This window comes from Protomyctophum parallelum (genome assembly GCF_964188405.1).
Source record: "Protomyctophum parallelum genome assembly, chromosome: 13".
NCBI lineage: Eukaryota > Metazoa > Chordata > Actinopteri > Myctophiformes > Myctophidae > Protomyctophum > Protomyctophum parallelum.
In genome coordinates this window covers 24,690,529-24,701,688 of record NC_139708.1, presented here as the reverse complement: position 1 = coordinate 24,701,688, position 11,160 = coordinate 24,690,529, and the positions used below count along the sequence as shown (strand labels likewise).

Below are 11,160 nucleotides of genomic sequence, written 5' to 3'. Positions count from 1 at the left end.
AAGTAATCAATCAATCAATCAAATATTAGGATTACTAAACATATCAATCAAATATTAGGATTCCTAAAAACAAAATAAGTAAATATGACTTATTCAATTCACAGTATTTAACATAGATCCATATATAGAGACTTCGGAGTTCGGAAATACCGCACCGGAGCGTACTCGCCAAACCCCAAATTGGTTATTTTAGGCAAGACTTGTTGTATAATCCGTTTCCATTCAGAAAAATCAAAGATTTCCTTTTCGGTACGACTGAAAAATGACGCCGGTTTACGTCCGTCGTGAACGCTTTGCGGCAGTCCCGCCATTTTAATTATAAGGAAACGACAGACAACTCAGCACACTGGTTTTGCGACGGCGTTGTTGTTGTCTGCTGCTGCTTGTCCCGGTTCTTTATTTGTTCTGGTCATTTTCTTTTTAATTTAGCTGTAAAGGACTGTTCCCTGTGATACAACAAGGAGGGATTACATTCGTCTGTTTGAGGCTGCAGAGCCGCTTAAACAAACTGATCTGAGGTAAGTAAATAAGAAGAACTTGCGAGGGGAGCAGCACGAGGCCTAGCGTTAGCATGCTTAGCTATATGTGGCGCCGGCGGCCGGACACAATGCATTATCAAGTTCAACATTTAGTGTTGTGTTGTGAAAACTCTGCCGGTTTACCATTACATTAGGATCTATTTAATACAACCGTCTGTCTATACCATGAGTCAGCGCTGTTTACTTTTCAAGCCGTTTTGTCTGTTGTGTTGACTTGCGGTTGTGTACTGTGTAGCTAGCGTCACAAGTCAAGAACACACCCGAGAGCTAGCTGCTACGCTAGTAGTAGGAACTGTATCATGGTGCGCGTGTAACAAAACGGTACACGTAGGTTGTTTTGAAACGCTTCGTGTATTATTGAGGTGAATTCGTGCGATCTACAAGCAAGCACACATACTGATAATGGCTTGTATGTCTGCTCTGTTTAGCAAGCGACACCCGTCTTCATGCGATGGCATATTAGGCCAGTGGCAATGCTTTTATCTATTTTTGTATTTCAAGAACCCCCATAACGCCAGATCTCCCATATAGTTACAGCCCTGTAAAGGGTCCATTGTTTACAACCCCCTCGATGAACACCGATGGCACACGGACCTCACTTTACAGAACAAGTACAGAACAAAGACTGTTTGCTTTTGCCATCTTTGTTGAAGAAGAGTCTGAGCAATTTTGTTTTATTTTATGCCAGTGTTAATATTTTGTTGGCTAAGACTAGATATTTTAAGTAGCCTATGCAGGCCTAAAGTTCAATGGATTGTTCAAAGACAATCAGAATTTGCTTCTAAAAGTAAGACTAAGTTGCTAAAATACTTTTAGTCTTACTAGAATTACTAGGTTAGATTTCTGGTTTAGGTTTATTCTAAGTGGAGAACAAAGAACCTTTTTTTGTGGTGTGGGGGACATAGAACCTGGAGAACATGGGTACGTCCCATTGGAATTAGGCCCATGGAAATTATAATCACGATTCACGACTGAACATGTTTATGATTGACCAGGTCTTAATGTGTGATTGTGATTATAAAAGTGGTCCCATACCCTAGAGCTGATTCCTAAGCAATTTACACAATATGTAACGCTATGATGTTTTAGTAACATTGTTCCTGCTGTTCTAGATAGTCAACCAGGTGAAGAAATAACAGACTAAGGCGTCCAACCTTTTGCTTTTATACAAAAGTATGGAATATTCAAGACTATTAAGATTTGATGGAAAATGCTTCTGACCGACTGACCATGATATTGCTCGTTTGACAACTACAAATTAAATAATAACCGAAAACAGGGCTGCACAACAAGCTTCCATTAGAATACAATGCTGGCTTGTATTGGAATCCAAATGAATGTAAATGGTCCTGGTGACTGAGAACTTGAATCTGTGTAGTAGGCCTATCAAATATCAATTAATCTTGTTTCTTTTCTTTTTTTAAAGGTGAAACATGACTCAGTTTTTACCCCCAAACCTCTTGGCCCTGTTCGCCCCGCGGGATCCCATCCCCTTCCTCTCACAGCTAGAGAAGCTCCCCCATGAGAAGCATCACAACCAACCTTACTGTGGCATCGCCCCGTTCATTAGGCACTTTGAGGTATGTGCTTTTAAACTCAAGAGTATGCAAGTGGAAACAGATGTGTATTTTTATTTTACTGTATGTACATAACAATCACAATGATTGCAATCTGCAAAGATGACGGAGAACTGTGTACAGTTATGTGTCTATTAATAATCATTTGCTTTTGTGTTCAGGATCCCAGAGACGCCCCGCCACCAACAAGGGCCGAGACACGAGATGAAAGGTTGGAGAGAAAGGTAAGATGGAGATTTAAACCCATTAAAACTGTGGCAAAATGTTGAATTTTGAACTACTGATTTTGAAGGCATTTGTAGAATCGGCCTCAGGTCTTAATGAGCTAAGAACCTGGCTGATGTATGTTTTCTGGCTGACAATTCTGGTTTTACCGGCTAGCTGAAAATTTGAGCGACTTCATTTAAAACATGCTCGCATACCTGTTTGTGCACTTTTGTGCAGTGAAATGCGGATGTAGCAGACACTGCTAGAATGAATGTCCAACATGTATAATAGTAGTGTCAAAAAATAATCGATTCAGCAATGCATCGCAATTGTGCAGAGTGACATAATTGATAATCGAAGCCTAAATATACTGTATATAATAAATATTTTAAATATATGTTTCGTAGCCTGATTGTATTGACTCAATTGTTACCTGGTGAAACATAATCAAATTGTGACAGTGAGGGCAGTGCCAATGCACACCTCTAAACAAGATATATTAAGTTGTAATACAAGTAAGGTACAGTAATGAGAAACCGTGTAAAGCGTAAGTGTGCATAGGCAACATCGTTATTATACAATGACCATAATGATACATTGTGTCAAATTTAGATTATTGTTTTATTTATTTCCATTGAAAGAGGTATTTATTTACGTCGCCCAAAGATAGATTATACTGGCTAGTATACAGAGAAAATAATAAGTTGTATAGAATGGCAACTTCCCTGTTTTGGATGAGGATATAATATGCACCCAAAAAATAACATATACATAACCATAACTACCATTTTCTATTAATCGGCTGCCAATCTTGTTACAGAGAAGAGAGAAGATCGAGAGGAGACAGACGGTGGTGGAGACAGAACTCAAGCTTTGTAAGTTTGCACATGATGAGAAATGTGTTGTTGACAAGTATTATTCTAGGTTACAGGTTATTACATTATCGTGGTCTCTTTTCAGGGGATCCCCATAATGACCCTAATGCACAAGGGGACGCTTTCAAGACATTGTTTGTTGCACGAGTGGTAAGTATAGTATAAATGTGCTTTGAATAGCAACTTGTAAAAGAGCTGCAACCGAGAAGTGTGTGTGGAACAAGTAAATATGTCCTCCAGTGAGGTGGCTGCATTTGATGTCTAATCATTCTATTATTCTTGCTCCAGAACTATGACACCACAGAGTCCAAGCTTCGCCGTGAATTTGAGGTTTATGGCCCCATCAAACGGGTATGTGTTTTAACTCCCATCTGACGTCTTTGCCTTCTCGTGTCTGTCGATGATGAAGTGTGTCTAAGATTACCATTGATTTCTTCCAGATCTACATAGTCTACAACAAGAGGACCGGGAAGCCGCGAGGCTATGCGTTCATTGAATACGAACACGAGAGGGACATGCACTGTGAGTACCACCAGAGACACATCATTAAAGCTCACATCTCACTGTGAGTCATGGGAGAGACTAGTTGTTGGGAGTCTCAATTCATAAGCATTATTGGGCATAGATATAGATAATTTATTAATCCAGCAGTGTTCTCAATCATGCGATCAAACCTCTTACTGAGGACTGATTTCCTGTTTTATTGGAGCAAGGTTATATTGAGGCGGGGTCCAAAGCTGAATGCCCCTTTCCATACTCCCATGAGTTTTCTTTAATAGTGCAGTAATGGCATTCTCAAGTAGCTCCTTTCCTATGCCTCTGGGAAGTTGAACTAACTAATTATAATTTATTGGAAATGCAAACAGATTTGTGCATGGTTAAAGTGTGACATGAGTTGGATTGTGTGTCTGTTTGTGTCTGGAGCGTGTGTTGGTCGACTAATACTAGTGTGGCTGTGAAGGGGTTCTTTCAGTGTCTCGGGATGGGCAGGTGGGGGAATGGAGGTAGAAATGTCTGACTTTCCTCTTTAAATCTGAACATATTTGCCCGTCATAGGGCATATTTTTTTAATTGTTAGGCGTTGTAGCTCTCTGGAAGAGCATGTCTCCTGGTCGGACTGCAATGGTAAGCACAAGGTCACGGATTGGTCATCAATAATTGATTGATTTGTGACAAGGAATGTGTAAGACTAGTTTTGGGAAAGCCCCTCAACTATGTGCTGATGATATTGATGTTCAGCCTCTCTTTCTCAAGGCTCTTATGAGTGGTCTTCAACCCTGGTCATGGGGAGCTTAGCTCTACTTCACACTCTGTACGACTATTACGTTTTCGAAGCCAGAGGTACTGTTGTAGTGGGCTTGGCCCACTCTTGTACCAAGTGTAGACGGTTAATAGTAGATGGGCTCTTCAGGACCAGAGTTGACCTACCCCTGGTTTATTGTCACAGTAAGGGACTGATATGGAGGGGGTATGTGGGGGGCTCCTGCAGTGTATTAACTGTGTGCTGTTCTCATTGCCACTGCAGCCGCCAATCTGTGATGGCTATTGGCCAGAACTGGCTTGCAGATGATGATGATGGTTATGATACATCTACACCCTACTACCACAGCTCAGTATATGGTTGGTATAATGGGTTTGTATGATGGGTAAGATTTCTTTCCACCCTCCATCTCCAAAATAGGGAAGAGGAGCTACGTTCAATGGTAAAAGCTTGTCTCCTTTTGAAGCAAGGCCGCGGAGCCTTAGCTAGCTGATGGAACGTTGAGCTTGAGCTTTGACCATTGAACGCACCCCAGGCCATTAGCGTATTGATGGGTGCCCAATGAATCTGCCCTTTGTGTTAAAGCCACCTCATATTGATGAGGACTGTAGTCTAGCTACAGTGTTACAGATCTTGTTATTTCCGTCGCCTTTTGCAATGCACATTGTCAGTGAGTGTACTTCATGCAGTAAGGAAGACTGTTGGGAAAACCAAGTCCACACTAGCTTATCTTAACCCATTCTGACCTGAGATCAGATTCATACGAGGTTTCCGCCGGACACACGCTGGTCTGACGAACCCATTCTGACCTGAGATCAGATTAAAAAAATGTCAGTCGCTCTTCGATTTTTCAAAAGTAGCAGACCTACAAGCTCGTATCGTGCCACTCGGTGGCGCGATATGAGCTTGTAGATCTGCTATTTTTAAATAGCTAAAGCATAACATGATGCTAACACCAAAATGGGTGCCCGGTCAGAATGGGTTAAGAGGGAAAGTCCACACTAGCTTATCTTAAGAGGCCAACAGCTTGGACCAAATCGGAACCGGTAATCAGGATGTGAGCAGGGACTGTGAAGAGAGTAATGGGGGGGGGGGGGGGGGTTCTCAAGGTAGTTATCGCCCATAGTACAATGTAACTTGGACCCATCTGGTAAGTGCGATATTAGCAAATCAGATTGACTTGTACTTAATGTGAATTGAGCTGGCTTTAATAGAATAGGCTGAAGAGGGTACTATTTGATTAAAAGTTAAAATATAGGCTTCTCATTCAATTTCACATCCACTATATAACCGGAAGATTTTAGTCAGGGTAATTAGATTACATTAATGTAGATATAGTGAGAAGTGAGATAGTCATAAAGTGAATCACACACATAGTCGTATGACAGTGTAGATATTGGAAATCCCCCTGAGTTTTTAGAAATCGATCCACGATCACATTTATTTCAGCATGTGAACACTTAATGAGCTCCCTTTTTTGTTTTGTTGAAATACGGTGTTTTTTTGTGTGTTTATTTCTTTTTTACGTTCAAGAAAGTTCAGGTAAGCAAGCACATTGTATGTTCTGGCCTCATCTGTGAGGGGGTTGTGGTAAGACAACCCCTCAAGAGATTTGTTTCCTTTTAGATTAGATATATTTTCTCAGATTGGCTGATTGTGTAGGACTATGGATAATTTGGTAAGGCTCTATTGAAAAGGGTAGTCATGTTTCGTATGTCCAGGACATGGAGGGGTTGTGGTAAGGCCCCTGGTACTATCCTTTGGGGGTTTGATAGTATGCACATAGTGTCTTTGCTGTGCTTTTGAGGGGGTTCCGGTAAGGCCCTCTGAGTGTACAATGAGGGATCTTGGTAAGGCCCTCAAGTTGGGTGAAGGGCTTTGGTAAGGCCCTGTGTGTAATGGGGGTTTGGGATAAATATGGCCTCACCGTGGACATAAAAGATGAGCTCACTAGGCCTTGCCAAGGGAATCGTCACCACAACAGACCAGTGTAGCAGCCATGATGGGTCATCTGGATCTCACCCAATTCTTCACTCGTAAAAGATGGATCATGTGTGATAATGGCATTTGCATAACTTTGGGACGATGTAAGCAACTAAGCCATGATGTCCCAATGGTGGGACATTTGTGTTGACTGGCAAATGGAATGACTATAGTTTAGTTTGTGCAGGACAGGTAACAACAGCTCACAAGGCTAAACCATTACAACTACTACTGTGACACTGCAAAACATAAACCTATACAGCCTCCTTAACTAACAAAACATGCTGCAATATACATTGCACTTCAACACCAATGCCAGTATTTCGGTGACTTGCAGGATATCTTGAGGCTGTATATCCATTATTTTTTATTTTGGGTGTTCCTGGGGGTGGGAGGTCACTACTTTGTGTGAAAGCATTTAAATGGGCAGATCCAGTCTCATATTATCTGGCTTGTGATTCCTTCTGGTAAGAAGTTTTTGTCCCAGTGAAAAAATGAAGGGAGGCTCTGCACACTAAAATCTTTACACAATCAATATATTTATTGCAAGGCTGCCTGACGAAGGTAAATAGACCGAAAGCTTGCAATAAATCTATTGATTGTGCGGAGCCTCCCTTTATTTAATTTTTTAATTTCTATACTTTTGTGACTCCAGCACCTTTAGCAGATGAGCGGTGGCTTTTTTTTTGTCAATTTTTGTCCCAGTGGGACTTAATATTTGAAATGTATTACTGCCAGAACTCGACTAAAAAATGCATTCAAAAAACTATTTTGGACAGTGTAGGATCATGTGATGGACACTAGCAATGCATTTTGTTTTATGGCAAAGAGACATCCAGTTGGCTCACACTGCCTGTGAGTAAATTGGATAGTCTAGATATTCCATAACCTTTAGTTGCATACTGTTAGACAGCAATGCTTTGGCTAACCACAACATGTTTAACCTCAATGTTTTAAGTGGATTAGAATGTTAAACATCTGCCTCAGAACTACTGTACTTTGTAAATGTAATTATTGCAATATGCCATTTCAGGATTAAAGAGAATATAAGTCAAAATTGTGTAGTTTCAACTTGTACTTTGTGTGCATTTGATGTCAAGATCATATGGCTACTAGACATTAATTAGCTTACCAAGTAAACCCTCTCTCTGGTGGTCTCATAGTTCTAAAAAGTAAATGGACTTTTATTGTCTTGGATCTCATGTCAACTTGAGGCCAACCGTACCACTCCACAGGAAGCTGAACCACACCATGGCTTTTTTCTCCATAAGTCTTCAGACAACCGCAGAATGAATAAGTACAACATTTGATGTCTATGACGATCACATCTGTTGACCTAAATGTGCAATATAAAAATTATTATCCACGCTTAAACTTTATACTGGAGGTTTCTTTCCACATGTACAGTTTGTTGTGCAGAGATCGGTAAGTCGAGTAGTGAGTGCGGAATCGCCATCATGTTTGAGTAAATGTTCACGAGGGGGGCCTCCCACTAATAATGGATAAAGTACAGTTTACAGCACTGGAGCGGCACCCTTTAAAACAACTTGAGCCACGAGAGAGACAGGCAAGTTGCTGTGTCAAACGTTGCAAAGTTCGACCCGTTCCAGTTGCAATCCGATATAGACAGAATAGTAAATCCTCGTCCCTCAGTGACCCGTAAGTAGTGAATGTTGCGAGGGAGGTGTGACCATCAACTCAAACGCGAAGGCGATAACGCAGCGGAGTAAAAGCCAAGTTCTGTCCACTATATTACTGTAGTAGATGTACCGGTATGCAGAGTTGCAAAGCTCAGAAGTCAAGGTTAAGGCTGGGTAATCAGGTAAAGCTGTAATGTGTCGGGACACTCCTGTGGTGGAAGGAGTTCAGCTCCAATCCCCTTCAGCTTTAACCCAGAGAGCAGCCCTCTCGGCTTCACCTGCTCCTGGTCAGTATAACATGCACTCTTTGTTTCCTTAACCACAATGATGCAACCATGCACCCCAGTGACGTACCCTTTGTTTTCCCTGCCCTCGCACCCCACCCCTCCCTCCAGCCGCCTATAAGCATGCTGACGGGAAGAAGATTGACGGTAGGCGAGTGTTGGTGGACGTAGAGCGAGGCCGTACGGTCAAAGGTTGGCACCCTCGCAGGCTAGGTGAGTTACACAAGTTTGTCTTGAGTATTGTAATGCGTTAGTTGTAGGACTTCAGAGTTTGATATCCCATTCATGTTGATCATCTTCATTCAACTAGGTGGTGGTCTTGGTGGCACCAGGAGAGGTGGAGCCGACGTTAACATCAAACATTCTGGCAGAGATGATGCGTCACGCTATGATGATCGCGCCATAGGAGGGTGAGTGGTGTCCTCCGGAATTGAGGTTCAACAGAATGCTTGGGCTGTTATTTCCATGTTACGATAGCAGTAGGTGAGGATGTGATTGTGAACACAACCTGAGGACATGCTGACTTATGGATGTTACGGTAATCGTGTTGAGTCGTTTGAGTTCACTCTGACACTGTCGCTGAGTTGCTACTCAGCTGACTTTATTTTTACTCTGATTTACCATCTGACTAACCATCTTTGGCTATTGGGCTGCTAACTTACATGGCTGATAAACGCTACCATCTCTGTACCAAAGTGACGGAGCCTAAAACAAGTAATTACAGATCTATAAGCCCACAATGCATTGCAAAATGTTGTAGATCGGCTATTTTCTGCAGAGATTTGGTGTAGAGGTCAAAAAGTAGGTGACTGAGTTTAGACCTTGTAGATTAAGTGATGGGTGGGTTCCTACAGATTTCAGTTCTTTTAAATATTCTATCGCGGACGTGTTATATCGTATTAGGTTTTTGGTATAATCACATCCCTACCAGTGAGGTAATTTATCTTGCAACCAGAATACTGTACTGAGTGTTTTGTTTCCCCTCCCAGGGACCGCGATCGTGGAGACCGCCCAGAGCGTCCTGAGCGTCCAGAGCGCGGAGACCGTGGAGAACGCCCAGACCGTGCAGACCGCCCAGACCGTGCAGAACGTGGAGGTGGAGAACGTGGAGAACGAAGGGAGCGGAGCCGTGAAAAAGACCGCCCTGAGCGACGCAGGTCCCGCTCTCGTGACCGCCGTCGTGGTCGCGACACCGCTTCACGGGATAGGGAAAGGGGGGGCGTCCCCGGCATGCCCATGGGCACGCCCGGTGAGGAGAGCACCGGGGGCGGCGGTAGACGCAGGGATAGGGACAGAGGGGACAGGGGAGGGCGGGAGGGCGGAGGGCCTGAAAGCCAAAGCAGGGAGAGGAGTCGTGACCGAGGAGACAGGAAACGGCGCAGCCGTAGCCGCGATCGTAAGAGAGAGAGGGGAGAGAGGGGCAAGGGCATGGACGGCGAGGAGGGCGCCATGGGCGTAGCAGATGGCATGATGGGGGAAGGTGGTGACAGGATGCCAGAGGAAGGTCAGGAAGGTGAGGAGGGGCCAGCGGAGGGTGCGGAAGGTGCGGAGGGCGTGGAGGGGGTGGAGGGAGTCGAGGGTGGCGTGGAGGAGCGCAGCAGGGAGAGAGATAGAGAGCGCGACAGAGACCGCGACCGCAGGCGCAGCCACAGGGATAAGGACCGTGACCGTGACAGAGAGAGGCGCAGGGGAGACAGGGATAGAGGAGACAGGGAGCACAAGAGAGACCGCGGCGACAGGGAGAGAGGAAGCGGGGACCGCAGAGATGACAGGCACAGCTCCGTTCGGGACGACATGGGCGGCCCCCAAGATGACATGGGCAACGGAGGAGAGGGAGAAGTCGCACCTCCTCGACCAATCGAAGAGCTCAGCCAGGATGGAATGCCGATGGACCAGGAGTCCGTGCAGTCTGGTGGTGAAGGATTTGGATCCAACGAAAATGGCTTTAAGAGTGAGCTGCCGGCAGAAGAGTACTGAGATTACATGTTCGTTCTTTTTTCCCCCCCTTCTATTCATCAACAGAGTCAAACTCACTTCACTTGTACACATGTTGCTAGCTTGAACCTGCAGCAGCACCCCACCCATCCCTGTTTGACAATGATACTGTATAATTGACTGTCCTCCTGACTCTGGCTGCCTACAGAACAGGTCTTGCATAAGGAGGAACATGATTAATTGATCGGCTTTCTCAACGTCTGTACCACAGCTCAGCATCATTCCTTCACACTTTCAGACTAATTGAAAGGCATATAAATGTTAAATTACTCCCCTTGGTATTTTTTTTGTTTTGTTTTTTACACAGGACTTGCTTAACCATCAGGACATTGATGGTTTACTAGCCTGGACTTAGCCAGACTTGATATGTTATCAGTCTGGCTAATGAAAGGCTAATGGTTTACCACTTTGCCCAACTAATCCGTGCCACCAAATGTTAATAATGTATTTTAGAATTTAAAGCTGGGTTGCTTTAATTGTATTTTCATAGTTTTGGGAGGGACTTTTTTTTTTGTGGAAAAAAGCAATTGTTGGGCATCTTCAGATTGTAGAAGTCGATGTTGTGAAACAGTAGCTATGTTTGATCATATAGTTTGTTTTTTTTGCTCTTTATTTGCCTCTAAATCAGAGGGGACCCATTGGAATCTCTTGAGTTGGACCCAATTGAAGAAAAATTGAACACAATACTGCATGAGCACGGAGTGGACTAATTGCAAATTTTCCACTGTAAAATGAACCCTCATGTTAAGCATCTTTACTCTTGGAATAAAAATGATTTCTTTTTTTTATTAAAGCATGG

The 11,160-nt window shown here is 43.5% G+C and overlaps 1 protein-coding gene across 1 annotated transcript; it reads left to right on the top strand.

The window, feature by feature from the left end:
- Window positions 1-333: 333 nt before the first annotated feature.
- Window positions 334-11,154, top strand: snrnp70 (small nuclear ribonucleoprotein 70 (U1)). The gene is made up of 10 exons (XM_083780002.1): window positions 334-518; window positions 1,966-2,119; window positions 2,278-2,340; window positions 3,144-3,198; window positions 3,284-3,348; window positions 3,487-3,549; window positions 3,639-3,720; window positions 8,478-8,579; window positions 8,677-8,776; window positions 9,356-11,154. Exons 2-10 carry the CDS (start codon window positions 1,973-1,975, stop codon window positions 10,341-10,343), a joined length of 1,665 nt encoding a protein of 554 aa, XP_083636128.1. The 5' UTR covers window positions 334-518; window positions 1,966-1,972; the 3' UTR covers window positions 10,344-11,154.
- Window positions 11,155-11,160: the final 6 nt, after the last annotated feature.